Below are 27095 nucleotides of genomic sequence, written 5' to 3' on the forward strand. Positions count from 1 at the left end.
GCATGCGCGCTGCCTTCTCCCTGATTGGCCTGCCCCCTACACTGTCTATTTTCCCTCCTTCACAAGCCTCCTTAGCAACGGTCACCGTTGAGACGCAGGGCGACGCCTCCCGCGGATTGGCTGCACCGAGCCTCACCGCATGCGTAGATTGGCTGAAGCGTCACTAGAGAGCCAGGCCCTGACAGTCGCTGCCTGAGAATTGGCTGTCCCAGAACTTCGGCGGGACAGAGGTTGCGGTGACCCACAGTACGGAGGAGCGACGAGATGATCCGCCAGAAGTCCACCCAAAGGCTGGGACCGAGAATGCCATCGGAGCTTGAACTGCCTTCCCAACTGCGGCGGGAACCAGAGAAGGATTTGAACTCAGCGGGTGGATCGCCCGCGAGGGAGGGGACGGAGGCGCGGACCGAGTCGGGGACGGCGTCCGTGGCAGCGGATGAAGATCCTGCGGCCAACTTGTTCCCGGTGAGAGCGGGGCAGCGTGGTCGGCTCCTGAGTTTGTAAATGGGCTTCCGGGCAGGAAGGTTTCCTAACGTTCCAGCCGTCCCCGGGCTATCTCGGTGAAACGAGGCAGGGCGTGTGGGACTGTTGTTCCCACGTCCCTGAATAGTAATTAGGTCCTGCTGAAGCCCCACCCCGCCCGCGTGGTTCCTACGGGGTCCCTGAGATCAGAAAGCAAGTTCCGCAGGTCCTCCCGCCCGCTGGAGAGCGGCGATAGGCCAGGAGCTAGGGGGCGAGGGGCAACAACATAGCTCTGCCTCTCCCCAATCTGCTCTCTCCGCAGCCGCCGCTGCCCCAGCCCCGAATCTGCATGTGGTGAGTATGAAGAACCATGGGAACAAGTTACACAGCACACTTGTGTTATTCCTTTAGTGCCTCCCCAATAATCCTGTTGAGGAGCCAGGGCATCCCCATTTTACAGATGGAAACTAAGGCCCTGAGATGCAATTACCCCAGGTGACTAGGAAAGCCGGTGCTCTTGCCTCCCCAGTCCACAGAGGGAGTGTGGGATAAAGGGACCTCAGTAGTGACACAATAGAATATTATCATTGCTGTAAGGTGGTGTACAAATGGGGACACTGAAGCGCCACAAGGGGGGACTTGCTCAAGGTCACACAGCAAGGTAGTGGCAGAGTAGAGAGAACACAGGTTTCCTAACCCTAGCCTTTATAAATGGAGAGGATCAGAAGAGTTCATGTAGGCCATATCCTCATTGACAGATAAAGAAATTGAGGCCACAGAGGGAAGTGACTTGCCTAAGATTACACAGCAAGTTAGTGGAAGAGCTAAGCATTGGACTCTGGTTTCCAATTCCCAGCCAGATGCTCTAGCCATCATTGCCCTTTCACAAGACTAACATGAAACAGCCAACACTTTCTCTCCCGTTTTCTTATGACAGGAAGTACCTGGACATCCATTCCATGCACCTGCTGGAGAAGACAGCCAACACTGAGGAGATGAAAAAGTATGGGGCTGAGCAGGGAGGGGAAGCAGAGTTCTTGAGGAAGGTTGAGAGAGTGGGGTGGGAAGGCTTGAAAAATGGCTGGTCCCAAAGCATGTGGTGTACAGGGTGGTGAAGGTGGAGTGGTGCAGGAGGCTAGGCTTGCGTTCTTCCACACACCCTCATCACTTACTCCCTCCCTCCCTCTCAAGGGTACTGGCTGAACTCTTGGGGCTGAGCTGTCCCGAGCAGAGCCTACGGGAGGCCATCACCCTGGACCTCTTTGCCCATGCACTGATCTTCTGCCGCCAGCAGGGCTTCTCGCTGGAGCAGACATCAGCAGCCTGTGCCCTGCTCCAAGATCTCCACAAAGCCTGTGTTGGTGAGTGGAGGGTTTGCACCACAGGGATAAAGGGATAAAGGGGCTGGGTTGGCACAAGAGACCATGGGTGAAATAGGAAGTGGAGAGATTGCCAGCTAGATTCTCTGTTCTCTTTAGCTAGTGGTGTTAGCACATGCAAGTTACTTAACCTTTGAAGTCCTCAGTTTTCCTTGCCTATAAAATGAGAATATGAGTATGTGTGTAGTGCTCAATGAAAGAGCCCTTATTTCCCCTTTATTCCCTGACTGGATTTTCTTCAGAACAGTTAGCATGATTTGGAACTCTTGATTTATTGTACATGACTCTTGTCCAGGGGCTAGACTTGTCTTGCTCAGTACTGAGAACAGCATAGTGGGTACTAGATATCTGTTGAGGAGATTAACAAAACAAGCCCAGACTTGAACCTAGATCTGTCCACCTCAAGTCATGCTCAGTATGTACAAGTGAGTGAAATGAATGTCAGGAAGGGGACTCACTGTCAAATCTTGCTTTCCCTCCCAGCAACTCCCCTGGGCAACGTGGAGGAATGTTACCGCTACTTCACCAGTGTTCTTTTTTGCCATGGAGTCAGGGTCAGTTCTCCCGGAACAGGACCTTCATTCCCCCAGGCATCATCCCACCTGACCTCAGTTCTCTCTCACCCTCATCGCCCTTCCTCTTCTTCCTCAAAGATCCCAGTGGACTTGAGCCCACTTCTAGCCTGCTCCTAGACTGCCAAGTCTTGGAGGAAAGACCAGGGCTTCAGGAAGTGGTGATGGGGAAAGGGAGGCCTCAAGTGGGTGGGTGCCCTAATTCCCAGTCATCCCCACAGCGGCCCCCCTTCAGCATTGACCTTTTCAAGGAAGAACAGCTGCTGGCCGTGGCAGACTATGTGGTCAACACCTACTTCCGCCACTTCAAGCTCTACAAATATGTCTTCACTCCCCAGGTACTGGGCGTGGGCTACAAGAGGCACTCTGCACGACCCCCTTCTGTCAGAGCAGATGCCCTCCTTTCAGCATCCCGCTTCCTCTCTTCTCCCAGGTGCGGCTGGATCTATCTTTGACCTACTTGGGGCTGCAGACACCCAAGCTCTGGCCAGAGGGTAAGATGGGGGAAAAAAGAGGGCTGGGGCTGGGATGGGGCTGAGGCCTCTTCCTGCTTCTGGCTTCAGAGAAAGAAGGCGAGGAGGCAGAGGAACAGACAGTCACCCCACACGAGCAGCAACCAGAGACAGTGAGCCAGCCAGGGCAGGAGTCAGGTGAGAACCTGGAGGAGTCAGGGTCCCCTATGACTCCAGACAGGTGTAAAATGATGGGTGTGACCACATCAGGACTTTGTTTTGAATCATGGTACCCTCTTTGCAAATGATTCCTTATGCAGAAAGCCAACATGACAGACAGACACATAGCTGCTCTGCATGGAGCTAAAGCTCCAGAAGAGGATGATTATAAAAGCAATGACAACATCAGCTAGCACATATAGGGCAAGTACTCAGCACCAGGGAGGCCCTGATTGAAGCTCTTTATACGTTAACTTGTTTATAATACTCACCCAGCCGTAGGTGGTAGGTGTTATTACTATCCATATTTTACACACAAGGAAACTGAGTCACAGAAAGGTTAAATAACCTAACATTGCATAGCTACTAAGGCACAGCAAGAATCTGAAGCCAGCAAGGCCGGCACAGCTGCTCTGCCCTCCTCTGGCAGAAGGGCTAGCTGACATTGCATGATTTAAAGCCCTGTGGGGGTGGTTTGCCCAGTGAGGGGCCACAACCTCAGCCCCAGACAGCATCTCTCCTCACCTGCCCAATCGTCCCTGCCTCTGCAGGCCACATGTCTGTCCTCCAAGCGTTTGTCAAGACCCAGCTGAACAAGGAGCTGGGGCAGCTCCGACAGCTGGTGGAGGAGCAGCTCAAGGCCAGCGAGGAGCGGCTCAGCAGCAAGCTTGCCTCCCTGGAACAGCCCTTCCAGCTGCCCCCTGGGAAAGCCAAGAACAAAACCAAGTGATCTCCAGCATTTTCCCCAATAAAGGCCTGGGCCACAGTGGCCCCACCCCTGCCCCCCTCCTGAAAACCTTCTGGGCTTCCCTGCCCCAGCTAGACACCAGACACAGGGCACCTGCTCTCCCTGGCGTGGAGATTTTATTTCGTGGGCAGCACAGGCAGCACTGGCAAGGCTGGGTGTGACATTCCGCTGGCTCCCTTCCATTCCAGCTCTGCTCTCAAAGCCCCGGCCAGGGCAGGTGGGTGTCCAGGGCTGGTCTTTTGTGATAGTACCATGATCAGTGGTGGGCCCGGCCAGACGGGGGCCTGAGGCCAGAGCCCAGGGGGCTAGACTGATTAAAAATCCTCCTCCTGGAGAGTCTGCTTTCTGGAATTCCCGAGGGCTGAGGTTCTAACCCAGCACCAGCATGGCCTCATCCTCAGTGACAGCAGCTGAGTCTCCCTCCTCTTCGGGGACTGTAATAGGAAAATGCCCAGGGGGTCGGTGCTGGAAGAGGGCTGCCCGGTTCTGCTGCTCACCCTTCTTCACCCAGTGCCCATAGAGCCGGAAGGCACAGCTGTCGATGAGGCGCCGTACTGGCCGCAGTGCATAAGGGTCCCTCAATAGGGAGCTCTTAGTCAGGGGCCGAACTCGGTGGGAGCTTAATGCCACTCGTCCAGCAGCCAGTACTGTCCACACTGCCACCTGGGGAGGGGGCAGTGTGAGTTCCAGTGGAGTGTCCACCACAGAAGAAGTACCAAAGGCAGGGGGACCGGCCCGGCCCTGACATGCTCAGGCTTACCCGGAACCGCTGGCGCGGGGTGAGGTTCCAGGGTTGGCTGCCTTCACAACGCTCAAAGAAGGGGTGCTGTAGGGCTTGCTCAGCCGTCAGGCGCACCTCGGGATCCACCTGCAACAGCCTTGAGATCTAGGGAGAACCCCAGGCCATGAGGGGCAGCTCTTGTTCTCCCCACATGCCCTCTTATGGCCCCAGCTCACCAGGTCTTTGACGGTACTTGAACGGTCATCCCACTCAGGTGAACTAAACTGGTACTGGCCTTCCATGATCATACGTAGCATCAGGATCTGGCGCCGGTGCCAGAAAGGTGGCGAGCCAGCCAGGAGTGTGAACAAGATCACCCCACAGGCCCAGCTGGGAAGAGACCAAGTCAGGCAGGGCTGGGGAGGGGGCAAATATGATGAGGAACCATACACATGTGGTGAGGGGCAGGCAGAAACTCACAGGTCAACTTCTTTGCCGTAGCCTGGGTGGGTTTCATCCATGGAGCATCTAAGAATCTCTGGCGCTAGATACCCCGGGGTCCCACACAACTCTGGGGAGAGAAGGCTGAGGTTAAGGGTGCCGCCAGCCCCTTCCTGGGCCCCTGACAGATCCCTGCTGGCCCCCTCTCAGCTCTGCCCAGGCCACATGTCTCCCCTATTCTGTCCCAGCCTGCCCTCTACAGAGTCTCTCAGTCCTATGCCCACTCACTGCTGAACAACTCAAACATCCACCAAGGCTCCTGGTGGCCTTCATTGGAAAACCTGAGTTGTGGATTGGATTTCAAGATCCTCCTCCAGCCAAGCCAACCTACAAAGCCCTACCCCAGTCCTTGCACCATGTCTGACACCATGTTTTTACATACATAACACGTGAAAAACAAAACATCTTTTCCACACTCCTTTCTGCCCAAACCTATTCCTTGTCCTATAATCTCGACTTTGGTTAGTGGAACCACCATTCAGCCCAAGGGGAACAAGTGGGAATTCCTAGAGAACATATGGGGAAGCCCTGTTTAAAATCTTTCCCTCGCTCCCCATCATGGCATCTGTTTCAAGTCCAGACTCCTGCAGGACAGAGCCCCCACCCCCCCCCCCAGTGACTTGTCCGAGCCCATATTTTTAGTTTCTTTTACCACTTCCAGGCATCACTCCTGCCAGACCCACAATTCACAAACTGTGTTCCAAGGCACACTTTCAGATCTTAACGGGCCTGAATTGGGAAGCAAGTCTCCTGGGAAATGCATTCCAATACCAAGTGTTCACATACCAAGCACCATACTCGGCACAATGAATTCAACAGACATGGGCCTGCCAAGCTTACTATCTACCAGAAAGCAAATGAGAACAAGAGTAAAACAAGTGTCCCAGAAGGAGAAATAACAAAAGAAAAAGCGACCCTACCTAACCTGGAGGTTTAAAGTGCAACCTGAATTACTAGGGGAAGGATGGAACAGGGAAGGGTTAAAAGTATTCCAGAAGGGGCAAAAGTAAGCATGAAAGCCCAAAGGGAATACATAGCACCCTCAAGATTTATCTAAATCTGCAGGTTAAGATAGACCACCCATCTATAAAATGGAGACACACTATCTCATTGGGTTGATATGACAAGCTAGAGAAAGGGCAGGGGATGACTTACTGCAGAGCCTAGTTCACATAAGCACCAGGACATGTTAGCTAACCAGAAGCCCAGTGCAAAACCAGTGAGGGAGAAGTCATAGCTTATTAAAGACTGAGGAGCCCCATAGGTGAACTCTGAAGTCTTCCATTTGCTCCAGACACCTTCTGCCATGACAAATGTATCGGCACAGAAAGAGGCTGCCTGGCCACAGCACTCTTAAGAGGCTCAGCAGTTCTTTCGCCTCCAGGCTCTTAACACACTGCTGACCCCGGATGTCCCCTTTCTCCTGGGACAGGCCCAGGAGCCCCATCCTCAGGCTGAGCAGGTGCTCTCTTCTCTCGGCCTCCTTCTGCCCTGGCCCTCAGCCCACTATGCACCACTGCTCCCACATCTCCATCCTCCCCAGGTCAGGAAGCCTCCGCTACAAGGCCCACAGGCTTTGCACCCAGAGGGTGCGTGGCAAGTGCTTGCTGCCTTCTCCCTTCCCTTGACACCTGGACTCAGTACTCCCTCCCAGCCAACCTCAGCCTAGGTCTCCTTCCTTCCCAAGGCCCCTCACCTCGTAGCCTCTCGCCAGGTTCCAAGTGGCAGGAGAACCCAAAATCTGAAAGTCGGATCTGCATATTGTCATCTAGGAGAATGTTCTCAGGCTTCAGGTCTCGGTGCACAATGTTGTTGGCGTGGAGAAAGCTCACTGCTTCCAGCAGAGACCTCATGATGGACCTGGGGGAGGCGCACATTCCACCTCTGCTTTTCCCTGCCCCTCCCCACTCCCTGCCCACCCCGGGGGTGGTCATTACCTGGTTTCCTTTTCTGAGAGGGCCACTTTCTCCGTGAGATAGTCAAAGAGCTCTCCCTTCCGCATCCTAAGGCACAGGAGGGGCATGGGAGGTGGATGCACCCACAGTGGGGTGAGAACCAGCCAGTGCCCACAGAAGTTCCATGGAGGAGACCACTAGAGACAGACTACTCGGCAGGCAGCCCAAAAGGTCTCAAGACAGCACTCCAAGAAAGAATCAGATACCAGGGGCAGTTTGACCCAGTGGCTTGGCAGTGGAAATATCTGTATTGTGCCATCAGAGGGCTATTTTCGCAAGAGTGCCTTCTCATGACCATAATTTATAGGAAGTCCTTGTTATCTATAAAGAACTGCCTCAAAGTCAACATGGACCAAAATTTCACAATTTATAGTGGGGAAAAAAGTTCATGAGGATTTTGAAATTTTGCTTATTTCATCTTATGTCTTGAAAAACGGAGGCTATAATTGCAACCCTAGATCAATTCTTGAAATAACACATTGGTGCTACTGGGGAGGATCGCTGTTTTTCAAAGTTCCATGGCGGTGTTACAGACGCTCCCCACATCCCTCTGACTTGCAAAGGGTCATTTCTGTAAATATATATGGATGACCGAATTTTTCCCAAAGGCCCTGCCGAACTCTCTAGTATTCAAATCGCCTTTTTTTTTCCCAAGGAGACACCAGGAATTGAACTCGAAACCTCAGGGGAGAGACAGACACCAGTGTTAAATGGGAGGGTAGCAGGGTGGGGCTCTACGTCATGAGCAGTCAGCTCACAACTTTTTCTTTCCTGCCAACCTCCTAGCCATGGGAAGCTGTCACTGCTGCTTTTGCAAAACTTGCCTCGATCATGGCACCTGGGGAAGAGAGGCCAGAACCACGGGTGGGCAGGCAGGCCATGGGGATGGAGAGGGTGCTAGCTGGAGCAGAGGAAGGTGTGGGCAGGGTGGTCTCCAGCCCAGTGTGGGAAGGCTGGGGCCCTGCCTGGGGGTGGGGAGGAGGCTCTCAGCCCAGAGCAGGGAGATACTCACAGGTCAAACACCAGGAACATGAAGCTAGAAGACTCGTAGGAATCGATGAGAGTGACTGGGGAAAGAGGCAGAAAGGCAGAGAGACAGATGGAAAGGAGTGGATGTATATTAAAGGGGCTCTTCCACCCTGAGGCAGCAGAGGTCTGTTGCTGGGAAGGAAGGAGAACCGAAGGAGGCAGGAGGGACCCAAAGGCTGCCACGCTCTGAGGTGGAGCAGAGCCAGGAGGGGAGTAGAGGCATGGAGCATGGGGGAGTGGGCCATGGGTGGGGGCAGCAGGCAGCAGGGCAGTCAGCTAACAGGAGCAGGGAATGCAGCCTCACTGATGTGGGGGTGGCCGGCGACCTGGCGCAGGATGTGCGTCTCTCGCCGCGTGGCTTCCCGCACCTCCTCCAGCTGCTCAGGACTCAGCCGCTCAGCTGTCACCTCCATGATCTTCACCGCAAACTCATTGCCAGTTGCTCGATGAACACAACGGCGGACCACAGAGCTCACTCCTCTGCCAGACCAGACAATGGCACAAGTCAGCATCTCCTGAACCCCGTTTCCACTCACAGCCGAGGCCCAACATCTCACGCCCACTGCACTGGACTCCCGAGACCTATCTGGACCACAGGGCAACTACCCCAGCACTTCACCCTGGCCCATGGTAGCTTCACAGCCACTTCAAGAACCTAGAGGCCTATCAAGGTGCAATGCAAAGCTCACAAGAAGAGCAGGCAGAGGACCTGACTTCCAAGCCCAGCTCTTCCACTCCTTCCCTCAAAGTTTGGATAAGACCTTCCTGCCATGAGCCCCAGAACCTGCCCCTGCCCTGTACCCTCATAAGAGGATGGGAGGAAATACTCTAAGCCTCCCTCCAAATTTTAATCACATTGCCCTGATCCCCCGTCAAATTCCAGAATTCCCCTCCTCACATATAGGAGCCTCCCAATAAATAGCAAGCCACTGACTGGCAGACTAAACTTGAAAATAGGGAACATGATTTTGGCCCTAACTTTGCCACTAAATAACCTGCAAGTCAGTCACTGACATAAGTCTCAGGATGCAGCTCCATCAGCTCTGAAATGTGGTCATCACCACCTGGAAGGGCTGCTGAAAGGAGCTCTTCACGGAGAGAGAGGAAAGCCAACTGGGCATGGCAAAGAGGAATTCCTAGACAAGGCAGTCCTGCCTTGTTCTGCCTCTGTCACCAGCACCATATGACCTTACAAATACCCCAGGCTGTGTCAGATCCCTCTAGGATCTGGCCTGGAACCCTATTTCTGAGGCTGGTCCCCTGTTGCCCCTCCCAGAGCCTCACTGCTATGCGCTTCTGGGCTCCTTGTCCTAAGGCACGCCCTCTACCTGGAATGCCTGTCCCTACTTCTCCAGTAAAATCAGGGGGTGTAAAATTTTGACCCTCAAGCCAGACATGGCATAGGCGTGTGCTTCGTTTTGGCCAGCTCAACATTCTTTCCAAATCTGAATTCACATAGCAGGCAGGATGGGAACCCTCCAGCTGCCACAATGCCCAACACTTTCTACCATCTTATTCTCGGCTACCTCACAGTTTTAATTTCCTGCCCAATCACTAAGGGCATTTGGTCTAATTATTACTCACCTTTTACTGAATTGATTTGAGAATCCAATGAAGGCTGGAGCCTACTACCACATACATACAACATTTTTACCAGTTCAAGGGGTTCAAAGACCCCCTGGAGCCATCCAGGTAAGAATCCCTCCTTAAGGCCCAAAATAACTGTGCTAACTTCCTCAATAATTCTTTTTTTTTTTTTTTAAAGATTTTATTACTTTGTTTATTTCTCTCCCCATCCCCCACTCCACCAGTTGTCTCCTCTGTGTCCATTCATTGTGTTCTTCTGTGCCCACTTGTATTCTTGTCAGCGGCACCCAGAATCTGTGTCTCATTTTGTTGCATCATCTTGCTGCATCAGCTCTCCGTGTGTGCGGTTCCACTCCTGGGCAGGCTGCACTTTTTTTGCACTGGGCGGCTCTCCTTACGAGGCACACTCCTTCCCCCCTACATGGGGGACACCCCTGCGTGACACAGCACTCCTTGTGTACATCAGCACTGCACGTGGGCCAGCTCATCACACGGGTCAGGAGGCCCTGGGTTTGAACCTTGGACCTCCCATGTGGTAGGTGGACACTTTATCTGTTTAGCCAAATCTGCTTCCCTCAACAATTCTTTGTTCATTTTTAAGCAGAAAGGGAACACTCCCATCGTATTGGTTTTTTTTTTTTCTTCTTTTTATACTTTTTATGCTTGTCATATTTTTGTTTTTGTTTTTTCCTTTTCAGGAGGGATCGGAATGGTTTTATTTAGAATGGTAGCATACAAAACTCCACACTTAGGGGCGTAGAAGAAATGAGGACCAAGCTCAGACCTTGTGCTTCCATAGGCCTCTGTGGAATGGGGTTATGGGGAGAGGGGGTTGGCACACTTCTCCTGCAGTTTCTTCCACGTGTCTTTATTCATTTCCTTAAACTCTTCCAAGGTGTCTGTGGACAGGATGAGCTGGGGCTCATCATCAGGCCACTGAAGCATGTGTCTCTGAGGTGAGGATACTTGGTTTGTAATAGTTGGAATGGAGTCATGTTAAGCTCTCATGCCTCTAATCATAGGCCCTCAGCTCTGCAATCTGGTGCTCTCTCCCTCCCAAAAGGCCTGTACTACCCCCTACTGTGGGGGAGCACCTAGTCCCAGACCCATTTGGTCTCATCCATTAGCCATTCCTCACAGAGCTCAGGAAAGGGAGCAAGAGAACTGTGGGAAGATGGCAAGGTGGGAAGGTTCAGAAATCAATCCCTTCACCAAAACAACTACTGAACTGTCAGGAGCTACCTCAGATCACCTGTTTTGGAACTCTGGGTTCTAATGGAACACTGCAACATCCAGGGAAGAGCTGGAAAACTGCAGTAAATATCAGTGAGTTTTACCCTCCATGCAGCAGCAGCAGCAGTAAGAACTGCAGCCCAGGCTCTGGTGCTGCTCGCTGGGGCCAGGCTAGGCTTTAAGGATTTAGCTCCCCAAATCCTGGAGTGGGCGGTCTGATGGCTGATCACTGCTTTTGATCAGCTACTTCAAATTGCTGGGGGGCCGACTCTGAGAGTGACCATTTTCCAACATCCTCCCAAACTCCGCAGGCAAAAGCAGCAGAGAAGTTGTAAAGAGGTTACATTTTTGCTGGTTTTTTTTTCATTCCTCTTTTCACTTTCCATTTCCCATTTGGGAGCAAAAGAAGTTGGGAAAATTAAAAAACTGACAGCTCCAGCCCTCAACAGCAAACCTAGCAAACCCAGAGGAGTGAGAAAACTAGATTTAGAGTTATAATAACATAATATTTGGAATGCTCAGTTCCCAACAAAAAAATTACAAAACACAAAGAAGCAGGAACATATGGACCATTTATAGGAAAAAAATATTTTTCCAGAAACCATCCCAGAGGGAGCTCATAAATTGTAACTATAGTCAAAGGCTTTAAATCAACTACCATAAAATATATTTAATGGGGTAAAGAACCCAATTACAACAAACTAAAGGAAATTAGGAAAATATTGTCTGAGAAAAATAAAGACATAGAAATTATAAAAATATGAAATGGAACCAAACAGAAATTTTAGAGCTGCTAAGTACAGTAACTGAAATGAAAAACTTATTACACAGAATCAACAGTAGATTTGAACAGGCAGAAGAAAAGAACAGTGAACTTGAAGATAAGACAATTGAAATTACCCAATGTGAGGAGCAGAAAGAAAAATTAATGGAGAAAACCAACAAAATTATCCCTGTTCACAGATGGCACAATCCTATATATTGAAAATCCCAAAAAATCCACAAGAAAGCTACTGAAACTAATAAATGAATTCAGCAAAGTTGCAGGATACAAGATAAAAACACAAAAGTCAGTTAGGTTCCTATACATCAGTAACAAACACTCTGAAAAGGAAATCAAGAAAAACAATTCCATTTACAATAGCATCTAAAAGAATGCAATACCTAGGAATAAATTAAGGAGTTGAAAAATTTGCACACGGGAAACTATAAAACTTGCTGAAAGAAATTAAAGAAACTCTAAATGGAAATGCATCCTGTGTTCATGGATTGGAAGACTTAATATTGTCAAGATGTCAATATTGGGATGCGGACTTGGCCCAATGGATAGGGCATCTGCCTACCACATGGGAGGTCTGTGGTTCAAACCCTGGGCCTCCTTGACCCATGTGGAGGTGGCCCATGTGCAGGCCTGATGCGCGCAAGGAGTGCCATGCCACGCAGGGGTGTCCCCTGCATAGGGGAGCCCCACATGCAAGGAGTGCGCCCTGTAAGAAGGGCTGCCCAGTGCGAAAGAAAGTGCAGCCTTCCCAAGAATGGAGCCACACACACAGAGAGCTGACACAACAAGATGAAGCAACAAAAAAAGAAACAGAGATTCCCGGTGCCACTGATAAGGATAGAAGCAGTCACAGAGGAACACACAGAATGGACACAGAGAGCAGACAACTGGGGGGAGGGTGGGAAGGGGAGAGAAATAAATAAATAAATAAATCTTTTTTAAAAAAGTAAATATTGCCTAAAGCAATCTACAAATTCGATGTGATTCCAATCAAAATTCCAGCATCCCTTTTGCAGAAATGAAAAAGCTGATTCTCAAATTCACATAGAATTGTAAGGAGCTCCAAACAACCTAAATAATCTTCAAAGAGATGAATGAAGTTGGAAGACTCACATTTCCTGATTTCAAAATTTACTATAGGGAAGCGGACTTGGCCCAGCGGATAGGGCGTCGGTCTACCACATGGGACATCTGCAGTTCAAACCCCAGTCCTCCTTGACCCGTGTGGAACTGGCCGATGCACAGCGCTGATGTGCGCAAGGAGTGCCCTGCCACGCAGGGGTGTCCCCTGTGTAGGGGAGCCCCACGCACAAGGACTGCGCACTGTAAGGAGAGCCACCCAGTGCAAAAGAAAGCCTGCCCAAGAATGGCGCCGCACACACGGAGAGCTGACACAACAACAAGATGATGCAACAAAAAAAGAAACACAGATTCCCAGTACCGCTGATAAGGATAGAAGCGGTCACAGAGGAACATACAGAGAATGGACACAGAGAGCAGACAACTGGGGGTGGGGAGAGGGGAGAGAAATAAATAAAAAATAAAAATAAAAAATAATCTTAAAAAAAAAATTACCACAAAGCTATAGTAATTAAAAGAGAATGGTGGGATGCGGATGTGGCTCAAGCAATAGAGTTTCCACCTACCATATGGGAAGAGCTGGCTTCGATCCCTGGACCCCCTGGTAAAAAGAAGAAGAGAAAGCGTGCCCGCATGGCAAGCCAGTGCCTGTGAGATTGCCTGCGTGGTGTGCCACTGCCTGCACGAGTGCCCACATGGTTAGCCAGTGCTCCACGCAATGGAGTCACAGAACAAGATGAGGATGCATCAAAAAGAGAGACAAGGGGAGAGTCAAGGTGACACGCACCAGAAACCAGGAACTGAGGTGGTGCAATTGACAGGGAACCTCTCTCCCCATCAGAGGTCTCCAGGATCAAATCCCAGTGAATCCTAGAGGAGAGAAAATGAGAAGAGAAGACAATAGCAAAAACAACAGGGCGGGAGGACGGGTAGGGGGAAAATAAATAAATCTTTTAAAAAAACAAAACAAAACAATGTGTGAGGGAAGTAAATGTGCCTCAAGAGACTGGGCTCCCATCTACAATATGGAAAGTCCAGGGTTTGATTCCCAGGCCCTCCTGGTGAAGGTGAGATGGCCTGTGTGATGAGCTGGCCCATGCAGAATGCTGGCCTGCACGGCAGGCTGGCCCAAGCAGACAGCTGGGGCAGCAAGATGACTCAACAAAAAGAGACACTGAAGAGAAACAATAAGAGACGCAGCAGACCAGGAAGCTGAGGTGGCATAAGAGATTGAGCACCTCTCTCCCACTCCAGAAGGTCCCACAATGAGTTCCCAGTTCCGCCTAAAGAGAAAACAAGCAGACACAGAAGAATGCACAGTGAGTGGACACAGAAAGCAGACAACAAAGGGGTTGGGAAGAAATAAATAAATAAATCTTTTTTTAAAAAAACAAACATAAAACAGAATGGGGGGAAGCGGAATTGGCCCAGTGGATAGGGCGTCCGTCTACCACATGAGAGGTCCGCAGTTCAAACCCTGGGCATCCTTGACCCATTTGGAGCTGGCCCATGTGCAGTGCTGATGCAAGCAAGGAGTGCCCTGCCATGCAAGGGTGCCCCCTGTGTAGGGGAGCCCCACACGCAAGGAGTGGGCCACTTAAGGAGAGCCGCCCAGTGCAAAAGAAAGTGCAGCCCGCCCAAGAATGGCGCTGCACACACGGAGAGCTGACGCAGCAAGATGATCCAGCAACAACAAAAAGAAACACAGATTCCCATGCTGCTGACAGTAACAGAAGCGGACAAAAAGAAGAACACGCGGCAAATGAACACAGAGAACAGACAACTTGGGTGGGGGGGGAAGGGGAGAGAAATAAATCTTAAAAAAAAAAAAACAGAATGGGAAAGGTGAAGAATTTACTTGTCTGTTTCTGTTTATTATTACTGAAATAATGAAAATGCTCTAATAATGATAGAAGTGATGAATGCACAACTATGTGGTTATACCAAATACCACTGATTGTACACTTGGGATGAACTGTATGCTTATTAATATGTACCAATAAAATTGATTTGTTAAAAAAACAAACCAGAATGGTACTGCATAAGGACAGACATATAGAGTAATGGAATAGAATTGAGAGTCAGAAATAAGTCCACACATCAATGGACAATTGATTTTTGACAAGGGTGCCAAGTCCATTCAATGAAGGAAGAGCAAACTCTTCAATAAATGGCACTAGGACAACTGGAAATTCACATGCAAAAGAATGAATGTGGACTCCCACCTCTCACCATACATGAAAATTAATTCAAAATGGATCAATGAGCTAATACAATAAAACTCTTGCAAGGAAACATAGGGAAATATCTTCAGGACTCGGTAGTAGGCAATGGATTTTTAGATTTTACCAAAAGCACAAGTAAGAAAAGAAAAAACTGATAAAGTAGACTTCATCAAAATTAAAAACTTTTGTGCATCACAGGATATTATCAAGAAAGTGATGGGAAGCGGACTTGGCCCAGTGGTTAGGGCGTCCGTCTACCACATGGGAGGTCCGCGGTTCAAACCCTGGGCCTCTTTGACCTGTATGGAGCTGGCCCATGCACAGTGCTGATGCACGCAAGGAGTGCCGTGCCATGAAGGGGTGTTCCCCGAATAGGGGAGCCCCATGTGCAAGGAGTGCACCCCATAAGGAGAGCCACCCAGTGCGAAAGAAAGTGCAGCCTGCCCACGAATGGTGCCGCACACACGGAGAGCTGACAAAACAAGATGATGCAACAAAAGGAAACACAGATTCCTGTGCCACTGACAACAGAAGCGGACAAAGACGATGCAGCAAATAGACACAGAGAACAGACAACCGGGGTGAGGGGGGAAGGGGAGAGAAATAAATAAATAAATCTTTTTTTTTTTCCTAAGTGAAAAGATAACCTACAGAATGGGAGAAAACATTTGGAAACCACAAATCTGATAAGGATTTAACATCCAGAATATATAAAGAACTATACTTCAACAACAAGATAAACAACCCAGTTAAAAAAACTGGCCAAGGATGTGGAGACATTTCTCCCAAGAAGATATTCAAATGGCCAATAAGCATAAAGAAACATGCTCAATATCATAAGACATTAGAGAAATGCAAATTAAAACTAAAATCAGATACCATTTCACATTCACTTGTTTGGCTATTAAGAAAACTGAAAATAACACATGTTGGCAAAGATGCCCAACAGAAAGTTAACTCCTCAAAAAGGTAAATTTAGAATTATCATATGATCCAGCAATTCCACTGTCAGGTACTATATACCAAAAAGGATAGAAAGCAGAGACTTGGACTGATATTTTTACCCCAATGTTTATTGCAGCATTATTCACAATAGCTAAAAAAATGGAACCAACCCAAATGTCCACAATAGATGAATGGATAAACAAAATGTGGTATGCACATATAATGGAATATTATTCAGTTGTAAAAAGAAGTGTAGTGCTGGTACATGGTACAATATGAACTTTGAAGACATCAGGTTGAGTGAAACAGCCAAACACAAAAGGACAAATAGTTTATGATTTCTTTTAAGTGAAATATTTAGAATAAGCACATTCATAAAGACAGAAAGCAGAAAAGTTAGTACCAGCTGTGGTGGTTTGTAGCTTAAGTGTACCTCAGAAAAACATGTTCTTAAATTTAATCCATTCCTGTGGGTGTAAGCCCATTGTAAGTAAGAACTTTTGATGAGGTTACTTCAGTTAAGGTGTGTCCCACCTTAATCAGGATGAATCTTAATCCTATTACTAGAGTCCTTTATAAAGAATGAAATTCAGACAAAGAGAAAGAAAGCCCCAGGGGCAAGAAGCTGAAATCAAAGAACCCAGAAGAGAGGAGAGACCAACAGACACTGCCATTTGCCCTGCCATGTGACAGAGGAACCAAGGCTTGCCAGGCACAGTCTGGAGAGAAAACATCACCTTGATGACTCCTTGATTTGGCCTTTTTCCCAGGCTCAAACCATGAGTCAATAATTCCCATTGTTTAAGCTGATCCATTTCATGCCATTTGCTTTGAGTAGCCTAGGAAACTAAAACACCAGTGGGAGGAATGGGGAGTTATTGCTAAATAAGTATGAGTTTTGGTTTCAGATGATGAAGAGAGTCTGGAATTAGTGGCGAAAGCTACACAGTATTGCCAATGCAGTTAATGTCAAAGAATTGTCCATTAAAACAGTTAAAATGTTTTTTATGTTGTGTATATTTTACTACAATTAAAAATTAATAAATGTTTTTAAAAAGAGGGAGTGGATGTAGCTCAGTGGTCAAGCACCTGCTTCCCATGTACAAGGGAAAGGAAAAGGAAAGGAAAAGGAAAGGAAAGGAAAGGAAAGGCTGTCCCCCAAGTAATCAAGCCTCTCTACTATGCATCATAATTATCCACGTGGGAAGGCCAGGACTCAAACTCAGGTTTGCAGACCATAAGTCCAAATTTCTTCCATAGCTATATCCCAGTGCTGTCAGATTCCCCAAGATCCCATCATTTGCCCTGTCCTCAGGCTACAGACACTCTCCCTCTGTAATCCTGGCCATCCCCCTGGCTTCAATCCAGATGTTTCCCTGAAGTGCCAAGCCTACATGTCTGAGTCCTAGTGACAACTTATATTCATCATGGCCACTGACACCTACCTTATCCTTCCCTGAAACAAGCTGTTTTCTCCATAGCCCTGATCTCAATTAATGGATAGTCATCCAATCAGTCCCCCAAGTTCAAAGCCTTGATGCCAGTCTTGGCTTCTCCTTCTCTTGTACAATCCACTACATCCAACCAGTCCATTCCATCCCACATCTTTTCCCTCCACTGCCCCAGCCCCTCTGCTACCACAGTCCCTTATATCTCTCAACTGGACAACAAGAGCCACCTCACTGATCTCCCTACCGCCATGTCTGTCTCTGCAAACCATTCCCTAAAGTGCTTCAAGAATTAGCTTCCTAAAACTGGTACTATGGAGACATTAATTTAGTGAGCATGTTCAGGAAAAACAAGAGGGGGAAAAAGACAGGGGATGATGCTACCACAGTAACCTTGGAACGAGGGGATACTTACCCTGCCCTCTCATCTGCCTCTGCAAAACTGATAATTTTGCTTCCCTTGGGAGTGGAGTTTTACCCTAAGGCTCTTTTCAGTTATCTTAGTTTGCCATAGGGCTGCCAATGCAAAGTACCAGAAATCAGTTGGTTTTTAAAATGGGAAATTTATTAGGGGTAAAAGCTTATAGTTCCAAGGCCATGAAATATCCAAATCAAGGCAATAGCAGAGATGATTTCTCACCAAAGTCAGCTACTGGTGATTCTGGAGGTTCTGCCATGTGGTGAGGGTAGCCGCCAGTACCTGCTGAGGCCCCTGCTTTCCCCTCCATAATCTACTGTCTCCTGGAGCTCAGTTTTGGGCATTTAAGCACTGGGCTTGTCTCTTTCCAGGCCTCCTCTCTCAGTCTCGGCTGCTCTGCTTTCTTCCCAAGTTCAGTTCTGAACTAACAGGCATATGGCAGGGCTCATCATCTCAGCCTTGAGCTACTCTGTTAGCTCAGCCTCTTGGGGTCTTTATGCTTAAGCCTAGGTTGCTAGCGATTCTTGAATCCTTCCTCACATAGCAGGATCAAATTGGCAGCCTCCTTTCTCTGTGTGTCTCTGTTTATATCACAACCAGCAAGAGGGCAGAGACCCAAGCTGGCTCACACCTCACTGACAAAGTCCAATCAAAAGGTCCCACACCCACAGGAATGGCTTAGTTCAAAAACATAATCTTTTACTTTTTGGGACTCACAATAAAACTTCAAACTGTCACACTAGTTATGGTGCATCATCCCTTACCAAGTCCTGGAACCTAGCAACATCTCAGGGCTTGGAACGGGCTATCTTCTCTTTTCCCCACAATCCTCTCCCCTGGGGACCTCCATCCAGTCCCAGGAACTTTAAATATCTACTACCAAATGACTCCCCCTATACTTTCTCAAGCCTTGATTTCTCTCCAGAATTCCTGATTCCAACTGCCTTACTGACATCTCCAAACAATATCTAAAAGGAATCTGGGCACATCTAATGGTCACACACCAATTTTTCTTCCTGGCCTCAGGAGCATCTGACACAGCAGAACATATTCACCTACCAGAGGTACATTCTTCTCCTTGTTTTCCTTTCCTTCTAACTAACAGACAGCATCTCCTCAGTCTCCCTTGCTGGCTCCACCTTTTTTAATTGCTTCCTAAGTGGTGATGTCATCCAGGGACTGATCCTAGACCTCTTTCCCTTCTTTTATCTATGTTCTCACCCTAGCTACTATCTTCATGCAATGCCTCCCAAATGTGTATAGCTCTTGCCCAGGTCTCTCCCTTCAGGTCCAAACTCATATACATACATATACATATATATATACATATACATATATATATAATATATATATATTATATAAATATATATAAATAGCCACATGACTGTGCCACTTGGAAATCTCAAACATATTATTTCCAAAATGGAACTCTTAATTTGCTCCCCTCATCCCCTAATCTGACCCTGCCTCCATCTTCATTTCAGTAAATGGTACCACCATCTATGAGCTCTCAAACTCAAAATCTAGAAGTCACCCTTGTTTTCTCCTCTTGTCCCGAGGCTCCACATACAGTCCTTCAGCAAGTTATTATTAATGTTCTTCCAAAACATAACCTCTATCTATCCACTTAGCTTCATCTCCACCACCACCTCTTTAGGCTAATCTATCACCACCTCTTGCCTGAATTAATAGCAGCTTCCTAACCAGCCTCTATGCTTCCATTCTTGGCCCTCCCCTATCCATTCTGTACACAAGAGTGAGAAAAATCTTTGCGTGCTGACCCTGTGCCAGGAACTGTCTTAGCATATCATATTAACTCATTCCCACCTCACAGCAACCTACCAGGTAAGCTCTCTTTCTATTCTCATTTTACAATAGAGAACCTGAGGCACAGAAAGGTTAACCTCCTTGCCCCCAAATCATACAGATATAAATCAGATCAAGTTACTACCTTTGTTTGAAACCATCCCATTTCACTAGAATAAAATTTAAATTCTTAGCAAAACTTTTAGGTATGGGATCAAGACAGCAGAGTGAGAGCTTCATGTCTCTATCCCCTCCCAGAAGCTTTGAAAAACTAATAAGAATTGGCAGAAACATCTTTCTTGCAGCTCTAGAAAACAGAAAACAGTTAAAGGACTGCATAAACAGGGGAAGTGCCAAATCAAGAAAAAGTCTTCTTAAAAACAGTAGGCTCAAGCAGTTGAGCTCCCGCCACCCACATGCAAGGTCCTGGGTTCAGTTCCCAGTGCCTCCTGAAAAAACAAACAACAAGCAAAAAAAAAAAACATCTCAGGGAAACCAATGTGGCTCAGTGGTTGAGTGCCGGCTTCATATATAAGAGGTCCTGGGTTCAATCCCTGGCTCCTGGTAACTCAAAACAAAACATGCAGCAGACTTGGCCCAGTGGTTAGGGCATCCATCTATCACATGGGAGGTATGCGGTTCACACCCCGGGCCTCCTTGACCCGTGTGGAGCTGGCCCATGCTCAGTGCTGATGCATGCAAGGAGTGCCCTGCCATGCAGGGGTGTCCCCCGCATAGGGTAGCCCCACGTCAAAGGAGTGCGCCCCGTAAGGAGAGCCACCCAGCGCAAAAGAAAGTGCAGCCTGCCCAGGAATGGTGCCGCACACACGGAGAACTGACACAACAAGATGATGCAACAAAAAGAGACACAGATTCCCGTGCCGCTGACAACAACAGAAGCGGACAAAGAAGACAACGCAGCGAATAGACACAGAGAACAGATAACTGGGTGGGGGGGGAAGGGGAGAGAAATGAATAAATAAATAAATCTTTTTAAAAAACAAACAAAAACAAATAAAAAACAGTAGGAGCTCCCTTTCGGCCAGAACCACCATCTTGCAGTAATTCACCAAAATGGCAAACCCAAAGGGAAAGAGGAGAGACACCCAATATATGTTTTCTAGGCCTTTTAGAAAAGATGGAGTTGTTCCTTTGGCCACATATATGCAAATCTACAAGAAAGATGATATTGTAAATATCAAGGCAATGGGACTGTTCAAAAAGGAATGCCCCACCAATGTTACTGTGGCAAAACTGGAAGAGTCCACTGTGTTACCAACATGCTGTTGGTATAGTGGTAAACAAGCAGGTAAAGAGCAAGATTCTTACTAAGAGAAATAATATATGTATTGAGCAGATTAAGTATTCTTAGAGCCGAGACAACTTCCAAAATATATGAAAGAAAATGATCAGAAAATGAAGGAAGCCGAAGAGAAAGGTACCCAGGTTTAAATAAAGTGCCAGCCTGCTCCACTCAGAGAAGCACGCTTTGTGAGAACCAACGGAAAGGAGCCTGAGCTACTGGAACCTATTTCCTATTAATAATGGCATAGGAGGTGTAAAAATAAATAAATGGGGAAACCGACTTTGGCCCAGTGGTTAGGGCGTCGGTCTACCACATGGGAGGTCGGCGGTTCAAGCCCCGGGCCTCCTTGACCCGTGTGGAGCTGGCCCATGCGCAGTGCTGATGCGCGCAAGGAGTGCTGTGCTACACAGGGGTGTCCCCCGCGTAGGGGAGCCCCACGCGCAAGGAGTGCACCCATAAGGAGAGCCGCCCAGCGCGAAGGAGGGAGCAGCCTGCCGAGGAATGGCGCCGCCCACACTTCCCATGCGGCTGACGACAACAGAAGCGGACAAAGAAACAAGACGCAGCAAAAAGACACAGAAAACAGACAACTGGGGGAGGGGAGGGGAATTAAATAAATGAAAAATAAATCTTTAAAAATAAATAAATAAATAAATAAATAAATAAATAAATAAATAAATAAATGAAAGACTTGTGGAATGTAAAAAAACAAAAAGATGGTAAAGCTCCTAGCATCTTGGCTGGTCCTCCCCCACCCTCACCAGCTTGATGCAGAGCTGGGCCGTGCCCAGTGTGAGATACTGGTCCCAGTTCCAAAGGGAGCCAAGTAGCCCTCGTGCACATGCTGGGAATACATATGCCTGGCCCAATCTGTCTGGTGGTAGCCTGAGAGACTTGCAGGTCCAGAACTTGCACTGTATGTAGAAGGGAATTCACAGAACTCTCCTACAGAACGCTTTGGGAGAGCAGCCAAGTTGTGCTGCCTAGGGCAAGGGACTGCTGGCTGTAGGACCTAACAGGGCATTGCCTAGGACTGTGAGGAAATTGTTTCCTAGGGAGAGGTGACATTTGGAAACAAGTAAATGGGGGGATTTCCAGGGCCATATGCACATGCTCCAGGCAAGATGCAAGCTCAGAAAGGCTCAGGGAGTTTCCTATGCTTTGGCCTGAGGCTAGTCTCCTACAACCCAGAGTATGGTTAAGCCCTGAAGGAAATGGCTTCTGGGAAAAGTGTTTTCTTGTTTTCTTTTTTAGCTTCTGGCATTCAAGGAAAACTCAGTCAAATCGTTAGATGGATACAAGCTCAGAGTCTAAATTTCAAGGATAATACATTAAAATATCAAAATGTCCAGGTTTCAACCAATGGTTATAAAACATACAAAGAGAGAGGAAGTGATGGTCCAGGCAAAGGAGAAGGTAAAAGCATTAGAAACCATCAAGGAGGATCAGACCTGGGATATACTAGAAAAAGATTTTTTAAAAATAGTCTTAAAGGGAGCAGATGTGGCTCGAGTGCTTGAGCACTTCCACATGGGAGGTCCCAGGTTCGGTTCCTCGTGCCTCCTGAAAAAACAAACAACAAGCAAAACAAACAAAAAAAACAACTCAGGGAAGCCAATGTGGCTCAGTGGTTGAGAACTGGCTTCCCACATACAAGGTCCCAAGGATCAATCCCCAGCCCCTGGTACCTTAAAAAAAAAAAGAAAGAAAGAAAAGTCCTAAATATGCTCAAAGAGCTAAAAGAAAACAGATTCAATTAACTAAAGGAAATCAGGAAAATGAGAGATGAACATAAAGAGTATATCAATTGAGAGATGGAAATTATGAAAAGGAACCAAACAGATTTGAAGACCACAGTGTAAACTATAATGTAAACTATAATCCATGCTTAGTGGCAATGCTCCAAAATGTGTTCATCAATTGCAATGAATGTACCACACTAAAGAGGGATGTTGTTAATGTGAGCTAGTGTAGGAGATGTGGGCAGCGGGACATGTGGGAATCCCCTATATTTTTTATGTAACATTTATATAATCTAAGTATCTTTAAAAAATTTTTTAATTGAAAAAAAAAGACCACAATAACAGAAATTTTAAATTCCCTACAGGGGGTCACTAGCAGATTGGAACTGGCAGACAAAAAATTAGTGAACTTGAAGATAAGACAAATGAAATCATTCAGAGTTTGAGAAGTAGAAAGAAGAATGAAGAAAAGTGAAAAAAGCTTGAGGAACCTGTGGGACACAATCAAGCACACCTATATACTCATTGTGGGAATCCCAGAAAGAAAAGAAATAGAAAAGGACAGAGAGAATACTCAAGGAAATAATGGCTGAAAGCTTCCTAAATTTAACAGAAGTCATGAATATACAAATTCAGTGTGCTTAATGAACTCCAAACAGGATATTATACCCAGACTAGTGAATGTCAAAGATAAAGAATTCTGAAAGCTGTAAGAGAGAAGCAATGTGTCACGGACAAGGGAGCCAAAGTACGATTAAATGCCAATTTCTAAAAAAACCAGGGAGGAAGACATAAAGTGCTGAAAACAAAAAATTCCCACCCAAGAATTCTAAATCTGCTAAAAGTGACTTTCAAAAATGAGGCGTAAGGGGGAAGCAGCTATGGCTAAATCAGTTGGGCTCCCGTCCATATGGGAGGCCCTGCGTTTGCATCCTGGGGCCTCCTTGTGAAGGCAGGCTCACCCACATGCTGTGGAGAGCCGTCAGCCTGGGCGCCATGGAGTGCTGCTGGTCTGCAAGCACTGTGGAGAGTCAACTCAGCAAGGTGATGCAACAATGAGACAAGTAAAAAAAAAACAGAAGAGCATGCAGTGAACAGACACAGAAAGCAGACAACAAGCAAGCCACAAGGGCAGGGGAATAAATGTAAAAAGAATTTAAAAAATAAAAAATAAAAAATGAGGTGTAAGACATTCCCAGATAAACAAAAGCTGAGGGAGTTTGTCACCACTGACTCAGGCCTATAGGAGATGCAAGAGAGAGTTCTGCAGGTCAAAAGAAAAGGACAATAGACAATAGATCAAAGGTGTATGAAGAAATAAATATCTCCAGTGAGGTTAACAACATGGGTAAACATAAATGCCAGTACTTTTGGAGTTTTGGTTTGTAACTCCACTTTCTACTCTCTATAGGATCTAAAAAGCAAATGTATAAAATGTAATGATAAATCAATGGTTTGTATATAATGTATAAACATGTAATTTGTTACAAGAAGTACATACATGTGGGGGATGGAAAGTATAGGAACATAGTTTGTTAATACCACTTAAGTTAAGCTGGCATCAAAGTAAATAAGTCTGTTATAGATTTAGGAAGTTTTATTTAAGCCCCATGGTAACCACAAAGAAAATATTGGAGAATATGCAAGCTCATAAAGACAGAAATTGGAGTATGGGTTGCCAGGTCAGGGAGAATGGCAAGTTAATACATAATGAATATAGGGTTTCTGTTTGGGGAGATGGGAGAGTTTTAGTAATGGATGGTGATGAGGGCATCCAACAGAGCAAATGTGATTAATCCCACAGAATGGTATGCTTAGGAATGGTTGAGATGGGAAAGTTTACATTGCATATATATATCCCCCCCCCCAAAAAAAAACATCAACTGAGACAATGGCAGGGAAGCAGATGTGGCTCAACTGATAGAGTGTCCGCCTACCATATAGGAGGTCCAGAGTTCGAACCCAGGGCCTCCTGGCCCATGTCATGAGCTGGCACACATACAGTGCTGCCACACTCAAGGAATGCCATGCCACTCAGGGGTGTCCCCTGTATGGGAGCCCCAGGCGCAAAGAGTGTGCCCTGCAAGAAGAGCCACCCCGTGTGAAAAAAAGTGCAGTCCACCCAGGAGTGGCGCCGCACACACGCAGAGCTGACGCAGCAAGATGATGCAACAAAAAGAGACACAGATTCCCAGTGCCGCCAAGAACACAAGCAGACACAGAAGAACACACAGCGAATGGACATGAGAGCAGACAATGGGGGAGGGGGGAGGGGAAGGGGAAATAAATAAATAAAATAAATCTTAAAAAAAAGAGAGAGAGAGACAATGATAACAAAAGGCAATACATGATCCTGGATGGGATCTAGCAAGGGAGGAGAAAAGGCTCAAAGGGACATATTTTTAAAACTTGAATATAGACTATCAACTTTATTTCAACTTAAATGCTTGAACTTTATAACTGCACCTAAGGTGGGTATATAAGTGAATATCCTTGTTCTTAAGCAATGTACACATTCAAGAAGTGTTCAGGAAACATGATGTGTAAAACCTACACTCAAGTGTACAGAATATCGACTTAAGAGAGATGGATGGATAAAATGAAATGGCAAATGTGGCAAAAAGTGAAACTGGTGGATCTGGGTTTCTTAGAGAATATAGGTATACTGGAGTTCTCTATATAGGGTTTGTATTATTTTTGTTAACTGATCTTAAGTTTGAATGTATTTCAAAATAAATGTTTTTATTTTTTTAAAGATACATAGGTCACACAAAATCAAAATAAACGTTAAAAGCAAAATTTAATTCCTTATCATGGCCGAAGATCCTACATAATCTGACCCCTGTTCCTCTCTTCAACAATTTCCTCCTATCCTGCTACAATTCATGATTGGCGTATTTATTCTCATGAGGTCTCAGCTCAAACTAACCTCAGAGAAGCTTCCCAAGCCTCCCTATCTTTCCCTTGTTTTTGTGTTTACTGTCCATCTCTACCACTGAAACAGAAACCCCAAAAGGACAGTCACTTGTGGATCTTGAATCCCCAGTGTCTAATACAGTGCACCCAGCACAAAGTAGGTGCTTAGGAAACCTTTGATGAATAAACCGATCTGGCATGCGAGGCTCTACACACCTTCCTTCTGTTCTCTGCATGCTGAAATCCTCCTCCCCTTTCCAGACCAGGCCACCCTCCTGGGAAGCCAATCCTCAGCATTAATTACCTGGTTCTCTGGGATCCCACAGCACTTCATAAAGACCCCTGATACAACCTGATACCTTCTGGCTGTTCGTGTGCCTCTTCCAGCCATAGGCCTCCGGGCCAAAGACAAGGTCTTTCCACCCTCCCCTGGTTTAGCTTTGTGGCTGACATGTTTCTTGAATGCTTGAATGAATGAATGAATGAATGAATGAATGAACGAATGAATTAATGGATTTGTGAGAAAAAAAAAATAGAGGTTGACCCAGAAAAAGAGTTTAGTCTCCGAATGGGATCCACTGACCCTTCCCTTTGGAACCATTCGGCCCCCAGATGGAACTACGCGTGCTAGCCAGGACTCGAGGTCCTTGGACCTCTGTTTCCCCGGCCCCGGCCTCACCTGCCAATGACATCCTTAGGGTCGTACTTCTGGTAAAACTCCTTGGCAGCAGCCCAGTCGGGCAGCTCATCCTCCGGCCCCACATCCAGCGTCATTCTGAAGGAGGTGGGGGCCTGTGTGAAGGAAACGGAGGGCAGTGAGGGCAAGGAGGCCCACAGGCTCTGAGAGGACGCACATCGCGGCTCCCGGAGGCGCAGCCCTTGCGGCTGGGGCGCCAGGGTCCTTGGGGATGGGGCTGGGGCGGGGGGGGTTCAGGACTGGGTAGAACCCCCAGAAGGGCCTAGGGGTCGGGAGGGATGACAGGGTAGGGGAAGGGGCGGGGGAGGGGAAGGGAGAAGATGCCGAGGAAGAAGGGGAAGGGGCACCAGGGCAGCTGTTGCCGCGCAGGCGCACTTGGGCGGGGGCAAGGAGGAGGGCCGGGGTCTCGCGCAGGCTCACCCGCGGGGGCGGGGAAAGAAACCGGGGTCGCTGCGAGGTTGCTGTGTCGCGGGGTTCGCCTCTAGTCCTTGGCCTTACCCTCCCGCGGCGCCGGCAACGACCTCAGGCCCCGCCCCCTTTCTTCCGCCAATGGCTAGCGCCGCCCGAAGACTGGGGTAACTGGTAGTCCAATAGGAAGCTGAGAGTCCCGGGGCTGGAGCAGGCGTTGGAGCTCGAAGTTACCCAAGACAGCGGCGCTGGGGCGGGGCTTCAGAGTCGGCCAATCAGCGCACAGTATCAAATAATAGTGGGGCGGAGGGCGGGGCTTGTTGTCAAATATGGTTGAAAGCTCCAAAACGGACCCGGAAGTTAGGGGTCGCGGGAAGCGAGATCCCTGGGCACCCCGAATGCAGGGACTCGCTGCGCCGCCTGGTTCCAGATTCAGGCAGCATCTCGCCACGATTACCTCCCAGG

At 47.7% G+C, this 27095-nt stretch overlaps 2 protein-coding genes across 3 annotated transcripts; one reads left to right on the plus strand and one right to left on the minus strand.

Annotated features, from left to right (window-relative positions):
* Positions 1–154: 154 nt before the first annotated feature.
* CFAP119 (cilia and flagella associated protein 119) lies at positions 155–8152 on the plus strand. 2 transcript variants are annotated; one of them, XM_004479389.5, is made up of 9 exons: positions 155–465; positions 785–816; positions 1400–1465; positions 1654–1823; positions 2325–2395; positions 2635–2751; positions 2847–2907; positions 2977–3063; positions 3636–8152. In XM_004479389.5, the coding sequence occupies exons 1-9, from the start codon at positions 265–267 to the stop codon at positions 3812–3814; spliced, it is 984 nt and encodes a 327-aa protein (XP_004479446.1). In that variant the 5' UTR covers positions 155–264; the 3' UTR covers positions 3815–8152. The 2 variants fall into 2 exon arrangements, with proteins under 2 accessions (XP_004479446.1, XP_004479447.1); XM_004479390.5 differs by lacking the exon at positions 2977–3063 and having other exon boundaries at positions 3636–3880.
* PHKG2 (phosphorylase kinase catalytic subunit gamma 2) lies at positions 3932–26740 on the minus strand. Its single transcript, XM_058286052.2, has 10 exons — positions 26643–26740; positions 26205–26317; positions 8343–8518; positions 8022–8076; positions 6992–7057; positions 6751–6914; positions 5034–5124; positions 4790–4943; positions 4593–4718; positions 3932–4495 (listed from the first exon to the last, which is right to left on the minus strand). Exons 2-10 carry the CDS (start codon positions 26297–26299, stop codon positions 4202–4204), a joined length of 1221 nt encoding a protein of 406 aa, XP_058142035.1. The 5' UTR covers positions 26300–26317; positions 26643–26740; the 3' UTR covers positions 3932–4201.
* Positions 26741–27095: the final 355 nt, after the last annotated feature.

The sequence above is a fragment of the Dasypus novemcinctus genome, chromosome 23 (genome assembly GCF_030445035.2).
Source record: "Dasypus novemcinctus isolate mDasNov1 chromosome 23, mDasNov1.1.hap2, whole genome shotgun sequence".
Taxonomy (NCBI): domain Eukaryota; kingdom Metazoa; phylum Chordata; class Mammalia; order Cingulata; family Dasypodidae; genus Dasypus; species Dasypus novemcinctus.

Coding starts and splice junctions, on each gene's coding strand:
- CFAP119 (XM_004479389.5), top strand. CDS start 265: ATGATCCGCCAGAAGTCCACCCAAAGGCTGGGACCGAGAATGCCATCG. Junction 466..784: donor CTGCGGCCAACTTGTTCCCG/GTGAGAGCGGGG, acceptor CTCTCTCCGCAG/CCGCCGCTGCCCCAGCCCCG. Junction 2,752..2,846: donor AATATGTCTTCACTCCCCAG/GTACTGGGCGTG, acceptor CTCTTCTCCCAG/GTGCGGCTGGATCTATCTTT.
- PHKG2 (XM_058286052.2), bottom strand. CDS start 26,299: ATGACGCTGGATGTGGGGCCGGAGGATGAGCTGCCCGACTGGGCTGCT. Junction 6,915..6,991: donor CTCTCAGAAAAGGAAACCAG/GTAATGACCACC, acceptor CGCCTCCCCCAG/GTCCATCATGAGGTCTCTGC. Junction 4,944..5,033: donor TACGGCAAAGAAGTTGACCT/GTGAGTTTCTGC, acceptor GTCTCTTCCCAG/CTGGGCCTGTGGGGTGATCT.